Source organism: Budorcas taxicolor, chromosome 18 (assembly GCF_023091745.1).
Source record: "Budorcas taxicolor isolate Tak-1 chromosome 18, Takin1.1, whole genome shotgun sequence".
NCBI classification, from domain to species: Eukaryota; Metazoa; Chordata; class Mammalia; order Artiodactyla; family Bovidae; genus Budorcas; species Budorcas taxicolor.
The window spans coordinates 16,380,939-16,398,002 of NC_068927.1; the positions used below are offsets into that span (position 1 = coordinate 16,380,939).

The 17,064-nt window shown below is 52.0% G+C and overlaps 1 protein-coding gene across 1 annotated transcript in view; it reads right to left on the reverse strand.

Annotated features, from left to right (window-relative positions):
- Positions 1-17,064, reverse strand: part of FANCA (FA complementation group A) — a 37,959-nt gene that overhangs the window by 8,162 nt on the left and 12,733 nt on the right. The window contains exons 13-30 of the mRNA XM_052655241.1: positions 16,895-17,036; positions 16,367-16,500; positions 14,548-14,658; positions 13,725-13,820; positions 13,588-13,647; positions 12,763-12,851; positions 12,174-12,234; positions 12,036-12,085; positions 8,943-9,019; positions 7,706-7,819; positions 6,702-6,838; positions 6,353-6,423; positions 5,953-6,049; positions 5,683-5,870; positions 4,604-4,697; positions 3,578-3,754; positions 3,057-3,130; positions 1,674-1,802 (exon numbers count right to left, since the gene is read on the reverse strand). Of these exons, the coding sequence (XP_052511201.1) occupies positions 1,674-1,802; positions 3,057-3,130; positions 3,578-3,754; positions 4,604-4,697; positions 5,683-5,870; positions 5,953-6,049; positions 6,353-6,423; positions 6,702-6,838; positions 7,706-7,819; positions 8,943-9,019; positions 12,036-12,085; positions 12,174-12,234; positions 12,763-12,851; positions 13,588-13,647; positions 13,725-13,820; positions 14,548-14,658; positions 16,367-16,500; positions 16,895-17,036 (1,901 nt within the window). The remainder of the gene's footprint in view (positions 1-1,673; positions 1,803-3,056; positions 3,131-3,577; positions 3,755-4,603; positions 4,698-5,682; positions 5,871-5,952; positions 6,050-6,352; positions 6,424-6,701; positions 6,839-7,705; positions 7,820-8,942; positions 9,020-12,035; positions 12,086-12,173; positions 12,235-12,762; positions 12,852-13,587; positions 13,648-13,724; positions 13,821-14,547; positions 14,659-16,366; positions 16,501-16,894; positions 17,037-17,064) is intronic.

The following is a 17,064-nucleotide window of genomic DNA, read 5'->3' on the forward strand; positions in this document are numbered from 1 at the left end:
AAAAAGTTTAACCATCTCTATTCACAGGTGACAAGACCTTATATATAGAAAAATCATAAAAAATTAACAATAAAAAGCCATCTGAGCAAATAAGTGAAATTAAAGCAATGATACCATTTACAATGGTGCCAAAAAAAAAAAATATTGCAGAATAAATTTAATCAAGGAGATGCGAGACTTGCACACTGAAAACTATAAAACACTGTTGAAAAATATTAAAGATGACCTAAACAAATGGAAGGACCCAAACTGATACAGTACAGTCATTATCAGAATCCCAGCTCGTTTTGTACAAATTGATAAGCTGATCCTAAAAATCCAGATGGAGCTGCAAGGGCTCCAGAACAATCTTGATAAAGAAGGGCAAAATTGGCGGACTCATGTCTTCCAATTTTACTTCCTTGTTTATTTTTTGGCCACACCGTGCAGCTTGTGGGACCATAGTTACCCAAGGACTGAACCCGGGCCCTTAGCAGTAAAAGCATGGAGTCCTAACCACTGGACTGCCAGAGAATTCCCACATTTTCCAATTTTAAAACTTATTACAACGCTATAGTAATCAAAATGGTGTGGTCCTGGCACAGGGACAGAGGTAAAGATAAGTAGAACAGAGTTGAGTCCAGAAGTAAACTCACACAGATGGTGAGTGGACTTTTGACAAGAGTAACAAGACCATTCAATGGAAAAGAACAGTCTTTTCAGCAAAAAGGGCAACTGGACATTCACATCCAAAAGAATGGGGCTGGATCTCTACCTTACATCTTACAAAAAATTTACTCAAGAGACTTCCCTGGTGGTTCAGTGGTTAAGAATCCGCCTTGCAATGCAGGGGATGTGGGTTCCATGCCTGGTCAGGAAACTAAGACCCCTCATGCCGAGACACAACTGAGCCTGTGGGCTGTAACTGGAAAGTCTGTGCGCCTCAACTAAGACCTGATGCAGTCAAATAAATAAATTTAGGGGAAAAAAAGTAACTCAAAATGGATCAAAGGCCCAAAAGCTAAAATTAAAAACAGATGAATACGGCTTCTTCAAAATGTAAAACTCCTATGAATCAAAGTACTTTATCAAGGGAGTGAACCAATGACTTTAAGGGATGGGAGAAAGCATCTGTGATTCACGTATCTCAAGGGAGCTGGCATCTGGACTATATAAAGAACCCTTAAGACTCAATAAGCAAATAGCCCAATTGTAAATAGGCACAGGATCTGATCAGACATCTGTCCAAAAAAGATAAATAAATGGTCAACACTGTGAGCCATCAGGGAAAAGCAAATCAAAACCATAACAAGATAACACCACACACCACCTGGACACAGCATATGTCCTCAACCAGGAGGACGATGAGACTGAACAGGCCGTGTCAGACACCCACAGCCTGCACGGCCCAGACGGGACTGGGAAGGCCTGCCTCTCGTGGCAGCCAGTCCACACCGGTACTTCCTGCACCATGGGTGGCGACACTGGCGCCCACCACCTACTAGGCCTTTTATTCTCACGTTTGCTGACCAGGTGACGCACAGAGAGAAAGATGATACCAGAAGCTTGCCTTCATTGCGAAGATTCAGACTTGTTATCAGATATGTCCAAATGTGTGGACCGAGAGAAATAAAAACATTCTTAGAGCTACCAAAATCAAAACACACATGCCTCTGGGCACCAACGTTCCTAACCTTTGGCAGAAGTCCATGAGCACGTCGACCAGGGTGGTACAAGCGGCTTCCAGGTCTCCATCGCAGCCACCGGCGGCAGAGGGCATGGGGAGGAAGTGCTGGTGGATGGCCCACTGCTGGAAGTCCTGCCTACAATGCAAACGCCAGGGCCTGTGCCTAGGGAGGCCGCCTCAGCTGGAGGGGTGGGGGGCTGCAGGTGCACGGCTGCTGAGCGGGGGGCAGAGGGGGCGTCTGTACTGGCTGGGTCCAGCAGCAGAGCGCCCAGATGTGGACCAGGCTCCATAGTGCTAAGACCACAGCACTGGCAGCTGCAGTCTGCCCCCACAGGGAGACCAGAATCCAAGCAGGGCCTCGGCCACAACCACGAGAGGCAGAGGGCACTGCAGTGAGGAGCAAGGGAAGGAGGCCCCGACCTGACTCCTCAGCGACAGCACAGTGACCTGAGGGAGAGCTAAGAAGGCGTACTCTGGATCTGCACGCCAGGACGCTGGAGAGGAGGGAGGCCCCGGGCTCATAAGCGCAGGAAGGAAGCGCTCAGGAAGCAAGCCGGGCACAAAGCTGATAGGTGGGAGTGTCCCACCAGCCCCTCCACCCCCACCCTCCGAGCTGCAGAAGGCATTGTCGTCACTCCCACTCCTGTTTGCCATCCTTCCTAAGTCTACTTGTTCCATCAGAATCTGACACCACGTCACAGCATCTCCACGTGTGGGAACGCCTCTGACCATACCACAGATGGCGGCCTGAGGACAGCTACCCCTGCTGCGAAGGCCCTCAGCACACACCTGAGCCCCAAACAGCACACCTTATGGCTCAGCCATCTCGTTCACCAGCCCCGAACCCACAGGGGCCCCGGGACCCACAGGGGCTCAGACCCCAATTTGCTCACTCCTGTTGCCACGCCTCGAAGCCAGCAATTGATCAAGCCGTGCCCATCCTCCCCTGCCTTGGCTGACACCAGCTGAGATCTTTGTGGCTCCCTGACCACGGCCCTCGGGGGTTCAGACTCCTTGTTCCTCACCTGCCAGCACCTGCTCCCACAGCCCTGCTGTATCTCCCTGCCTGCTTCCAGGCTGCACAGTCCCTCAGCAGGAGTGCCCACTCAGGGCCAACGGGGCAGAAGTGCAGGCAGGGAGCCCCATCTGTTTTGTTCACGCTATATCCCTAGCTCTCTGACCATTCTAGAAGTATCTGCCAAACCACAGGAGCTCAGGAAGTATTCCTTGAATAATAGAATGAATAAAATTATATTCATAGACTATACTATAACATAGACTTTATGTTAAGCTGAACATTAAATTGAGGACATCATGACACAAAACAGTGTAACGTTTTGAGGGGCAGATCCTAAAAAAAAAATAAAGGGCAGATCCTTTAAGCACTTACCTTTCTGTATCTGAAAGAGAATCAACTTCAGGCTGAATTTCTATTTCCAATTGTAACCAGTCTCTATAAGTCAACTGAGAGAAAAAGCTCAAGTGACCACCATGCCAAGGACGGCACACAGAAGCCACAGGGCGGGCTGTGACTGTGGCTCTCATGGCAGCTGGAGGTCTCCTGTGTCTCAGACCCTCTCATCCTCATGCCACTTCCCAGTGTTAGACAGGGAGCTTGGCATGAAGCCCCAAGAACCAGTAATTTAACCCTGAAAGTGAAGCTACCTGAAACTTTTCAAACTGGTCTTAAACTGCATCGTCCACACTGCTGCCTGGCCCTGGAGAGATCGTGGCATCTGCACAACTCGTTTCAGCTCACCGAATTGGGCGTATAACATGAAGCTTCTAGCAGCTGCACAGCACTCGCCCTGTCTTTAAATTCTGGGGCAGCTCCACATGTCCATGGAGACCAACCTCAAAACCTCACACTGCATGTAGCAGGTGTCCCAGAGAGGGGACTGCAGGACCTACCTGGAGCCCCTCCTGCTTCAGCAGTTCCTTCAGGGCTCTTTGCTTCCATAGGCAGAGGGCGGCTCTCCGCCAGTCCACGGAGGGCAGGCACAGGGGCCTCCAGGGTGGGCTGGCCAGGTCCTCCTGAGACGGGGGGTCTCGAGCTTCTGGGAACCATCTGAACATGATGAACTGGAACTGAAAAAATCCAGTGGCGTGTGTGCTGTGAGGCTGGCCACGCTCAGCTGGCAGTGGGGAGCCCCTGCTCCTCAGATGGGACTTCAAGGGGCAGCAGCTCTGACTGCACATCTGAGGCCGCTGTGTCCTGCAGCCGTGCTCAGCTGTCCCCTGAGGCTCGCTGGCACTGGGGTCTGTGTGAGATGCTCCCGGGAGATGGACAAGCCACCTGTCTTTCCTTAGGAGACAGAAACCCCTGCCCTGTGCTTCCGGAGTCACAGGCAGCGCAAGGAGACCATGGCAGCTTGGGACTCCGCCTGACCTGCCCCCGTCCCACACTGTGAAACTGTGGTGCCAGCCCCCAGGCTGCTCCTGACAAGGCAGCTCCTAGCAGGGCCCAGGAGTCCAACACAGAGCCTGGAACTGAGAAGCAGGCTTATCACCCAGTGGACAGGCTCCCTGGAACTCTGCATGTGCCGCAACCCCGGCTCCCGCTGGAACGGACAGCCCTGCCACCCTTGACACAGAATCCCAACATGCAGTCTCCAGGGCTATCTTTAGAGGAAGTATAGGGTGCCTCTTTACCTGGGAAGACACTTCTTATGACTACTCTTATGAGCCAATTTTACAAACGGGAGGGACATCTGTGGTTCACCTTACACCCCCTCCTCTTAACTCAGCCAGAGTGGTTCACCTTACACCCCCTCCTCTTAACTCAGCCAGAAAGAAGAGACAGAAGGTGGTGGCTCCCAGGAGATAGCCTGCCACAGACCAAAGCGGTGCTGAGCATGAGATGGAGGCCACACAGCCTCGGGCCAGAGACCCATAGAAAACAGGAACTCGGCCGAGAAAGGAACCCGGAAGACTCACCTTTTTTATAAGGCCAGGAGACAGACAGCTGTGCAGAAGCTCATGTGACTGGGAAAACTTACACAAGGAATAAGAAATTGCTGCTGTAGAAAATCTGAGAATAGAAAACGGAAATTATAACACAGAAACAGGATGCACACAAAATACAGGGTGGAAGTCAGCATGAGTCACACAAAGTGAACCAAGGGCATCCCAGCACCCCCACCCCACCCCCTAGTAACGCATCTTGGAAAATGTAAACACGCAAGCACTCCACGTAAGAGCTTGCTTCCCCAGCATGTCAGGGAGGGCGTGCCCCGTGGGGTTCACGGGCATGACCCACACATTGTTTGCTGTTCCTGCCTATAAGGACCTCCAAGCCGGGGAGAAGTGGGTCCAGTAGCAGCCTCAGCTCTGCCCACCCATGGTGGCTGTGACAAGTCGGGCAGAGGCTGGCAGGGAGTCTGGGTGGTGAGGACAGGGCCTGACTCCCGGGGGCCTCATCACTGAGAGCTGCTCCTGAGCTTGGCTCTCCCTGTCTGCTGATGTCAGCTTAGTCCGCAAGCCAGGACCCTGGCCCTGCCAACATCCCTCCCTGCCAGAGTCTCTGGCTTCTGTCCTGACTTCAGTCTGTTCACCTCAGTAGCTGCAGAAAGCCCCAGGTCTCTGCCATGGGTAGCCACTCTCACCCCAGCCATCTCTCACACCTGCCAAGCCTGGTGCCGGGCTCCCTGCAACTGCTGGGTCCTGGGAGAGGTTCTGGTGCTTTGTGTATAGTGACAGGACAGCCATGTGTGCAGAGGAGTGCCCCAGAGAAAGCTGCTTGCCACAGGGAGACCCCAGAACTGAACCTGAGGGACAGGTCCACCCAGCTGCTGGTCACCCAGCCTAGAGAAGGACACCTGCAGCCCAGAGCCAGCGTCTCTAAAGGCAGGGAGCAAGGCAGGATGACTTCACTGTCCTAACCAGAGATACCAGCATGCGCCCAGATACATCCAGACAGGGTTCCTTCCGGGAGGAGTGGACCAGCACAGTACGGAGCACGTGTGTCTGTGCTGTGCTGTCTGAGGAACACGTTACTACTGACAAGGTGTACTTACTTCAGACACAGGGCCGAGGCCTGCTGGGCCACACAGGGCAGGAGGCTGTCGATGAACTCAGGGATGGGCAGGCCCCTGGCAGGGGCAGGAGGGCCCACGTGCACCTTGGGGAGCACAGACCTGGACTCACCCAGGTGAACAGCCAGCGCAGCCAAGCCCAGCACGTGTGAGGCACTCAGGCTTGGGCCCTAAGACAAGAGAGAAAAGGTGTTCGGTGCTGGGGGGCAGGGTGGGGGACCCACTCCCAGCTGGAGGGAATGGCAGCCCTACCTGGTGACGGAGCAGCTGGCAGAGCCTGGTGAGCACGGCTGGCAGGAACCTGTGTCCACACAGGGCCCTCACGAAGTGGGTGGCCCAGGGGCCCTGCCTACGGGGGCAAGCAACAGAGAACAGGGCAGTGGCACTCCCAGCCCTCCCAGAGCCCATGGATGAGCAGGCAGGCACCGCAGACCCAGGAAGAGCCAAGTTGCTCCCCAGACAACAGGCTCACCTGCTGCGAGACTGCCTTGGCCACGTGCCTGTGGTACGGTACATCAGCCCCCAGCCCTCCCCGCCTTCCCCCAGTGCAGCAGGACATCGAGGGCGGCCCAAGACCGATGGCCTCTCATCAGGAGCACCAGGCTGCCCTCGGGACAGCTCCAACCACCTGCTGGGACCACCTGGCCTCTACCTGTCCGGTGGGGCGACACTGGAGGCTGCCATGAGGTTCTGACAAAAAGACGTCAGCAGGAGGTCCACCACCTGAGAGGAAAGGTCTCGTTTGAGTGTTTACACCCCGGACACACAGGATCAGAGATAAGCTCACGAGACTATGAAACAGGCTAGTGCCCAGAGAGAAGGCTGCCACTCCCAGGTCATAGGAACCCTCAGACCCTGGGAAGGGCCCCCAGGGTCATGATGGGATGTGTCAGTGGAGAATAGGGTCGGCAGACCTGCCCACACCTTCCTCACAAATGCAGAGTTTGCATGCAGACAATACCAAACCCTCAACTCGCTCACACACAGTCTCCCACACTCACCCTCTGCTCCCGTGGCTGCAACTCAGGGGCCTGGATGCTGAGCTGCACCGGGGCCGCCTTGCCGCTGCTGACATCCTCGCTGAGGCCCAGGACAGAGTGGAGCCTCTCGGAGACCATGGCCACCTGAGCTGATAGCACTACGAGGGAGGGGCTGCCATAAGCAGGACCACAGGCTACAGGGGCGGTGTTAGGAAGGGCCATGCTGGCCACAAGGGGATGTCCTGGGCCCACAGGGTGACCACAGCTGCAGCAGAGCTAACCACACAGGGCTGGGACTGTGAAAACCATGTGTCACTTCTGACCCTCAATTTTAACTCCTCACAGGCTTCTATGTTCTCTGCAGGTCAGATGTGAATGTACATACACTATATGCATTCACAATATACCTAATTTTTTTTTTATATTTCCAGGCTACATGGTTTATCTGCAAGTTTTTTCAAATTGTCATTTACCTCCAAAAAATTAAGTATATTACTGAAAATAATCTGCATATATTGAATGGACCTGTGCAGTTAAAAACATGGCTTATTTATATTAGTTTCTGCATTTAGCATAACAAAGTCTAAAACTACTGGAACTGAGCACTTTATTTTGTGGCCACCGCGTGCTCTGAACTGCAAGACTGGTTCTCCAGGTCCCCCAGAGGAGACAGTCCAGGAGCAGAGACCCAGTGCTGAGGGCTGGAGGTGCTGGGCAGTGGAGGTCAGAAAGAAAACCACACCCAGCCCAGCACACAGCTTCCTCCTCTACATCACCTATCCCACCAGTGCCAAGGAGAGAAAGTTCACCTTCTGCCAAGGCTTTGGGACAGCCTGCATGTCAGAAACAAGGCTGCGTCTTCCACACCCACCAGGCCACGGTCAGGGTTCGTGACAGATGCTGAGCTCAGGGAACGCAATGACCACTGTGGCTCAGGGACCAGCCATGAACTTGAGCACACGGGACATGCCTTCCCACCCACAAACACCCACTGTGGACAGCCCTGCCTGCAGCCCCCTCCTCACCGTCATGCTGGGTGGGGTCCGTCATAGAGGCCCTGAGCTCCTGCAGGGCAGCCATGAGCAGGTCCAGTGGCTCCTCTGCACAGCTGGGCTCCACCTCCCCTCCCTGGGCTGCATCTGAGAGGCAGGGGGTGATTTTCACAATTGGGCTAGACGTCAAGACATGGAAGTTTAGGAAAAAACCATGGTTCTATGCACATCATCGCTGCAAGTGTACCATGCACATACGTAATAAAAAAGACCATACGCTTGTGGAGGGAGGCAGGGCTGGGGGTATGAATTATGGACAGATGATGGTCAAACTGATGATGCTGTTTCTCAAACTTCTAAGTAACATTGTGATACTGTTTTTTATCACAGGATGTTAAGATCAGATGTTAGAGGGAATTACCAGTCCTCAACATACATTTAAAAGGTTCTAGAAGCTTTTTTCCAAAAGCAGGACCAGGGATCAGGAAGAGAGGCAAGGCTGCTCTTGGTTGTGGACACAGCCCTCCAGCCCCTTGGCACCTCATCAGTGAGATATTCTGATACAGGGCCAAACAGGTGTGGGTCCCCTTGGCCATCAGAACCTGTGGCAGACTGTGTGAGAGTGTTCTGCCAGACAGAACCAGAGAATAGAGTTGCAGGTAGTCAGTCAGCCTAACTGGCTGGCAGGCAGCAGAGGCTTTGACCAGCAAACAGCAGCACCATCTCAACATTGACAGGCCAGGTCCTGTGCAGATGGCACCTTGCTTCTGGGAGATGGGGTAGGGACAGTGTCCCTGGCTGCTCCAAGTCGGATGCACTCTTGGCCCAGGTCTACATCACTGTCCCCTAGAAACAGCAAGATCCCCACAAACATCACCAAGAGCTGAGGCAGACCCCCAGTAGGACACGGTGCAGAACCAGCACCATGACCTCAGCCTGGCTGGTCACCTGAATGTAAACTCGAATCAGATGGGCAACAGAAACCACGTTACAACCTCGGCAGGGCACACAAAGATGACAGTCAAGTGGACTTGGTACCACGTCCTTTAGGAAATGTACGGCAGGTACTTCCCGGCTGAGACCTGAGAGGATTGACATCACAGGCAGCCCTCTGGGAGTCACAACCATCCCGGGGCTGAGCCAGTCAGTCTCTGAAGCCACAGTTCTGACCAGACAACAAGCATGACATGACCAGACCAGAGGGAATAGGGCTCCACCGACAACGTCTCGTGATTCGGGAAGTGGAGATGGGCACGAATGAGGACCACACCTTCTGGCTGCTTCTGTCCGGCAGTGGAGCAGGCTTGGCGGTAGGTGGAGTACAGGGCTGGGGGAATTTTATCCGCTCTGGGTCAGAAGGAAACAGTAAAATAGACCACTGCAATTTAAATTGATTCTCAAGGTTACAATTTCAGAAACTATCAGAAAACAAAAATATGCAATACAGTAAACTATATGACACATAAACAGATTATACAACACCACACCACATGACTCTACTGAATAATACATGCTACATAAACGCCTGCAATGGCTTTTGTTGGGTAGAGACATTAGAAATGATTTTCACTTCTCTCAGTCAAGTTTTGGTAATTCCCAAATTTTAAAGGTGAACTTAATTACTTTTTATGAGAAATGCTAAGAGAAAACACCCAGTTAATGCTTATGTCACTCAAAATATAAGTCCAGTGATGATGCCGGGCAGCTACAGGGCATGGACCCAGGTGGCACGCCCTCATGGCACAAGGACGAGTCCAAGGACAAGAGCCACGGAGTCACCTTCAGAGGAGTGGAAGTCACAAGCGGCCCAATTATGAGACACATGGACAGCAGCATGGTCTGCAGGACACTCCCCCTCCACACACACTGTGCTGCAAACTGTGATGGCAAGACTCAAGCAGAAGACCAGAGAGAGACCTGCTGTGGTCTAGAGTATGAATGTGCACAGGGACTGGAGACCAGGAGCTGAGGGGCACCGCCTTCTGCCCTGGGGTCAGTAAAGCCTTTAGCCCCAAATCAGAAACCAGTGCGATTAAAAAGAGCAAACTCAAGGAAACAGAGAAATCGACAGAAAAGAAACTGTGACTCTTTGCTCTCATTAATATCTTCAGAGAGACAAGACACAGCACTGCAGCTATGAAACAAGAATGGATTGCTGGGGGCTTCTCTGGAGGCTCAGTGGTAAAGAATCTGCCTGTCAATGCAGGAGACGAGGGTTCGATCACTAGTCCAGGAAAGTCCCACATGCCATGGGACAGCCCGTGCATCCCAGCTGGTGAGTGTGTGCCCTAGAGCCCCTGCTCCACAAGAGAAGCCACCACAGTGAGCATCCCGTGCACCACAACTAGAGTGGCCCCTGCCTGCTGCAACTAGAGAAAACCTCACACAGTGACAAAAACCCAGCACAGTCAAAAGTAAATTATATAAGAAAAGGAATGGACTGCTGTACAAAGAAATATCTGATGGCAGAAATGAAACACTCAGTAAAAGTACCTACAGATAAACTTTAAGAAATCTCCCAGAAAGGAGAGGGAAAACAAACTGAAACAGATATGCAAAATATGACAAAAGAGAAAAAAGTCAGAAGACACTTCAGGAAATATAACACCTAAAAAAGGTAAGTTCCAAGAAGGAAAAAGACACAGAAGAAACTTTCAATGATATGAACCAAGATAAAATAATCAGCGTCTGGGACTGGCTTCAAAACCATCCAGAATACTGAGTGGGTAAATGAATTTGAAGGCTACAGATGAAACAAGATTGGTCATTTATTGATAACTATTAAATCTGGGTGATAGATTCTATTCTGCTTTTCTGTCTTAAATTTTTTGTAAAATTTAAAAAAAGGGTTTTAAATATCCAAGAAAATTCCTTAGTACTGAAGGATATGAACTTCCAGATTAAAAGCCCCACCATATGCCCAGCCCAGAAATGAAATCAGATCTACAGTGAAATGCACTGCTATAAAACTTCAGAACAAAGGGAACAAAGACACTACAAGCCTCCAGAAAGAACACAGATCCCATGAAAAGAGTCAGAAATTGTAAGTTTCTAAAATGTCAGCAGCAACACTGGAGATTAGAAGTCAAGGAAGTGACGCAAAAATGTGAGGGAAAATAATTTCCAACTCAGATTTCTATACCCAGCCAAACTATCTATCAAATGACGGGCTAAAAAAAGTGTCAAAAAATTTACCTCCTATCCATCCTTTTGTGAGAAGCTTCAATAGGATGCTTTCCACCAACACAAAGGGGTAAACCAAGAAAGAGGAGGATCTTGATATAGAAAAGAGAAGCCAGCACAGGCCATGGCAGAGGACAGCACAAGGTGATGCTGAAGGGAGACACAAGGGTGACAGCTGCCTTAAAGGCATAAACAGCTAGTAAGTGAGAGTGGAGCAGGTTAGAAGGCCTTAGAAGAGATTTCCCTACACTATAACTGCTGGGATACTCAACAATTCTGAACAAGAGAACAGTCAGACATCCAGCTGAGTTTGCAGGGAAGCATATAAATATATACAAGGAAAACTAAGAGAAAACAAAGATGATTATGAACTCCAGAGAAAACAAAAGGAACAACTCTGAACAGTGTCTGGATAGCCTTAAAGACAAGCATTAAATACTAAGGTTTTAAAAACTATTACAGGAAGGATAGCTATGTTTGTTGGTGCAGGACAGAAAACTAAAACAGAAAAAGTGGTTAAGCACAGAAATAAAATTATTTGGAGATTTGGGGCAAAATATAAAAAAATCAGGTAAGAGTTGAAAATGCTTGCTTCCAGAAAGAAAGTGAAGTGGCACGATGGGTGGAGCATGGCTATCTGTCTTAAACTTCATAGAAATATCTGATTCTTAAGTCTAACTTTTTTTTTAAATTTTGATATATAGTTGAATTACAACATTGTGTTAATTTCTGCTGTACAGCAACATGACCCAGTTATATATATTGATACATTCCTTTTCATATTCTTCTCTATTCTGATTTATCACAGGATGTTGACTAGTTACCTGTGCTATGCAGTAGGATCTTGCTATTTATCCATCCTATATGTAACAGTGTACATCTGCAGATCCCAAACTTCCAGTCCATGCCTCCCCTTCTACACCTTGCTCCCCTCCCAGAAACAAGTCTGTTCTCTATGTCTGTGAGCGTGTTTCTGTTTCATTTGTGCCATGTTTTAGATTCTACATACAAGGGACATCATATGGTATTTGTGAAGTTGTGATATTCAGAATCAAAGAAATTTTCTTTTTAACATTTTAAGTAACTAATTTTAAGGCAACTTTATAGATAAATTGAGCATATACGTGACACCACACAGGTCTCTATGCTGCTAGCCCCCAGCCGCACTGGCCACACGTACCTCCTCAGGGACTCGATAAGGGCCTCGCGGGAATCAGGGCCTCTCGGGAGCTATGAGGAAAGACAGACTCTGTGAGATGCCGAGAGGAACCCCAGTCTCTGCCAACCCGGCCCCAGGGTCACAGGGACGTGTACTGACCACTCGTGGTGTGAGCAGCGCAGGAAGGAAGTGGGACAGGTAATAGGACCTCCGGAATATGCTGCAACAGAGAAGGGCAGGCTCAGGGCGGCCCCTGGCAGAGGACCTGCAGCAGGGCAGTGACCATCCACATCTGGGGCCGTCCCTGAAGGTCAGCATCACGTGTTCAAGTCTTCTTTCTCACTGGTTTGGGAGCCCTTTGCACAAATAGAACTCTGTGCTGGTGACTACCTGTGCCTGGAGAGTCAGGGCATTTTGGAATCTGGGCTCATCCATGATCAGGAGGTTGACTGTGGGAGCTGGAGGCCATGCATATCCCTCAGGGGCAAAGCCTTAAGAAAGCTACCCCACACTGGGAGCAGCCAGAATTTATGCTTTGGGGTCACAGCAAATTCTACAAAATTTTGCTATTCAACTCCCTGCACTGGCCTCACACGGTCACAGCTGAAGCATGAACAAGAAAAATCATTGTGGCTTAAGGGAGGGCCTGTTCTGATCCCTCTGAACAGCTTTCCTAAAGGTCCCACCCATCATGGCCACAGACCTTTGCTGGGGCCTGCCCAATAGCCCTCCCAGTGTGTGACCCTACCTGGCCTCTAGGATGGCGACGGGAACCTTCCCTGTGTGTTCAAACACCGTGAGTGCCTTCTCGACATCCTGGGATGCTTGGCTCTGGGGCTGGACAGAAATGAACAGAAGACTTAAAGAAAAGGCAGGAGCAGAGCAGGGCCATGGTTTTGTGGTCAGGTGAGAGGCACGAGAGAGCAGGGCACGTGGCCAAGCCCCTGTGCCAGCAAACTGCTAGGAGGGATCAACTGCTGCCCCCAGTCTCAGTGAGCTCACCATGTGTGAGAACTGTCCTGCCAGCCCCCGTGGGTCTGTCCCTCCACCCTCTTTCTGCTAGCAACAAAGATCCCAATGCAAAATTTTCAGGTGGGAAGATGCAGAGACCTGATTTTTGACATTTAAAAACATTTATGAAATGGCAACTTGTAAACAACAATAAATCTTAAATGGAAAACTGCTTTACATATTTTAAAGCTTTAATCTGACAGTCCAGCAGAACCTCCAAAAGTTCTTCATAGACTCACAACTTTGAGGTCAGAGTGTCTTAGGAAAGTACACACAGCCCATATCCCCACCTGACATGTGTCTACACCAACAGTTAACACTTTTTTCTAGAATTCCAAGAAAAACACAACCCTGCCCTTCCCCAGCTGATTTACAGACCACTTTGTCCATGAAACCACGTGAAGGGGACCCCAAGAAGAAACGTTACTGGCCGTGGGGCCCTTGCTGCTACTGTGGACAGGCACCAGAGGTCGGCTCTCCTGGCCGCCACACGTGCAGGTGCCCCGACGGCAGAGGCGCAGAGTCCAGGAAGGAGGCCATGCAAAGAGCATGGGCACATTACCTGAGTGACATCTCCAGCAGAAGACAGGTCCTCATAGAGCCCCATGTTTTCTATAGAAACCTGCAGAGAGGTGGGTGTCGGTGAGGACCCCCAGGGGCGCTGGGCTCCATGGACAGAGAGGAGGAGCTGGGACTCACTTTCAGGTCGGCCAGGCGCGTCTTGGCCAGCGCCACATAATCGGTGAGGAGGGTGCGATACTTGCCGGGGACCAGGGGTGGGTGGAGAATGTGTACCTGTGGGCAGAGGGTGGGGCAGTCACTCACACTGACCACAGAAGAGTCCCAGGATCAGCCACAGACCACAGAGGACATGGGGCAGACAGGGCCCTGGGCCAGCCGAGGGCAGGAAAGGTTCTGTCACAGAGCTGGCTCCCAGGCCCCACATGGGAGGGAGGCAGTGAGGGGCCGGGGGACAGGACTCAGGAGGGCCTGTGCTCACTCCCTCTATGTGCGTTACCTCGTGTGTACTCTTTAAAATGAAATACACATTTCTTAATTAAATAGGATGATGATGTTCATTTTCCAAGTGTCTTACCCATGAAAGCGAGTGCTGGGGATAGTCATCCCATCACAAAAGCAAGTGCACAGCAGGATGCTTTTGGTGACAACATGAACTGAGCACCCAGTCTTACACCCCAGTAATAACAGTCATGGCCTCGGGGGCGTATTCCCCCAGCTTCTTTGTCAGTATACAGATCATTTTGAACACCAAGCACAGGGCCCAGGACGCTTGCCTGCCTCACTGTCTGTGGTGTGTGGGCATGCAGACAGTCCTGCTCAAGTATCAGGTCCCAGGACCACACACGCTGGTTTCTGGGCATTTACCAGAAGAAACCTGCCTCCCTCGGGTACACCCTGACACCCCAGGGTAGCATCCCCATCTTGTGACTGTTCCCTGCTGCAGTGTCCTGGGGGAACCCCAGGACCGGGGACTGAGCAGAAGGTCCTGCTGGCCTCTCACCTGCAGGTACCGGGGGACCTCGAAGGGCACAAGGTCGGACAGGAACTTGAAGAGGAAGACCAGTGCCTTCTTGCTGCAGCTGTGGATGCCCCTAGCGCTGCCGAAAGTGGCCTGGGGAGGAGCCCGGGAATGAGGTGGGGGCGACAGGAGGACCTGCCATGCAGCGGCCATGGCTACGTCCCGGCCTCAGCAACAGCAGGAAGAGGGAAGCAAAGTCATTTTAGCTTGTTTGTCTCCAGGATGCCATGGCTGTGCCCTAGCTAAACAGATGGACTGAGAATTTAAAAAGTTAAAAATACAGTCCTGTAGGACTTCCCTGGTAGCCCAGTGGTTAAGAATTTGCCTGCAAATACAGGGGACATGGGTTCCATCCCTGGTTCAGGAAGATTCCACATACGGAGGAGCAAGTAAGCCCGTGCACCACAACTACCGAGCCCCCACTCAGAGCCCATGCTCCATAACAAGACAAGCCACTGCAATGAGAAGCCTGGGCTGACTCTGCCCAGGCCGCGTGACCTCCCACCTCTTCACGAGTGCAGTCTGGCAGGACGGCGAAAACCAACACGGCTGCTCTTGTGCACACTGGGCTGCTCTGTGGTGGTTCTCACGTCCATGGGGATGGGGGCGGTGCCCTTCTCTCTGCTCTGCTTCCCACCAGGTGCAGGTGTTTGTTCTACTCTCACAACTAGAGAGTAGCCCTGGCTTGCTGCTACTAGGGCTTGCTGCAACCTGCGCAGCAAGGAAGACTCAGTGCAGCCAAAAATAAATAAAAAATTTTAAACTGAAAAAATTTTAAAAATTTATAAAGAATATATTCCGGTAGAAAATGGTAAATATGGTTCCTTCCTATGAACCTTAGAGACAGGATTTGTCAAATGCCCATGAGAGCCCTGTCCTCAAAGACACACTCATTCCACTCTAACCGCACGCTCAGCTGAGTGGATGACAGCCCTGCAGGGGAGGTAGCCACAGCAGGTGGGCCTTCGGCGAAGCCCCAGGTCACAGCAGGAAAGTGAAGCAGACTCTTAGAGAACTGGGGGCGCCTAGGGGCGCCTGGGAGAGGGAGGTTCTGAAGGGTCGGCCCTGAGCAGTCTGGATGAGCCAGCAAACAGCAGCACCCACCCCATGTGAGGCCCGCCCACCCGCCATATTGCAAGGCCTGCGGCAGCTCCTCCTCCAAATCACAACCCTAGTTCTTCTGAAAAAGGCTGGTCAGACAGACAGCAGACATACAGTCACCAGAGTGAGCATGTAGGACACAGTCGACACCACTGCGGCTGCCATCAAAGCACTGCGTGGGCCCCAGGTGGATCCTCAGTGCCAGGATAGTGGACACAGCTGCGGAGCCACATGCAGGAGCCCCTGGTCCGCTGTGTGGAGCTGGAGGACCCACGGGGCAGGAGGGAGCTTCATTCAGTGAAAAAACGAACCACGCCCACCAACCTGACAGGCAAGCCGGGCACAGAGCCCAGCAGGGAGGCAACAACTCTGCCACCCAAGCTTCTATGAAGAATAGGCCTTGTAATCCCAGGTCCACACGCACCCAGATGGGCTCAGCAGTCTGGGAGGAGCAGCAAACACCAGCACCTGGTGGGAAGTAGGGCAGAGGGACGGGCACCCCCCACCCCATCCCCATGGACGTGAGAACCACCACAGAGCAGCCCAGTGTGCACAAAAGCAGCTGTATTGGTTTTCGCCGTCCTACCAGACTGCATTCATAAGGAGGTGGGAAACCATGCAGTCTCGGCAGAGTCAACCACAGCTGCAAGCGTGGGCCATGCTGGAGCCCGGGGGCTGGGCAGGAGTGCAGGCAGCTCACCTGGAACCAGGTAGCGTAGGACGGGAAGACAGCTGGGCCCTCTAGCGCAGCCTGCCGCACGACTAGGAACGCCAAGACCATGCTGTCCAAGTCCCAGCTCTCGAACGCACGTGTCAGCAGACAGGTCACCCAACCTAGGTAAGAACACCAGCACAGCTGTGGACGAGCCACGGGTGTGGGCAGGACCATCCGCCTGCCCCACACCAATCCCCAAGCATAGGCGGTAGCCCGCACGCAGCCTGGCAGTGGGTACGAGGGCAGACAGCAGCGGGCAGACAGCTGAGCAGGGTGGGGTCCTGGGAGACACCACAGCCACAGCTGTCCCCAGCTGGATGATCACCTGCTGAGCAGGCGTGAAGGGCTTCGTTTTCACTTAGCTGGATACAGTAATTCCGTGACAGGCTCACCCACAGACACTGGTCCATAAATCACACACACACACACACACACTGAGAACAGAACACAGCTCCCTCCCTACGCGCCAACACACACACACCCGGAAAAGGACACAATTCCCGCCCCACGCACCATTAACCAGCTGCTGTGCATCCGGGAGGCAGATGACCAGCGTGGACACACAGGACAGCACATGCCTCCAGTTTACCTCCTGCGTCTCCAGAACGTCTTGTAAGTGGCCCACCAGCTCCTCTGGGCTCAGGATCACAAAGAGCTGGAAGCAGAGAGTCAAAGCTGGACCT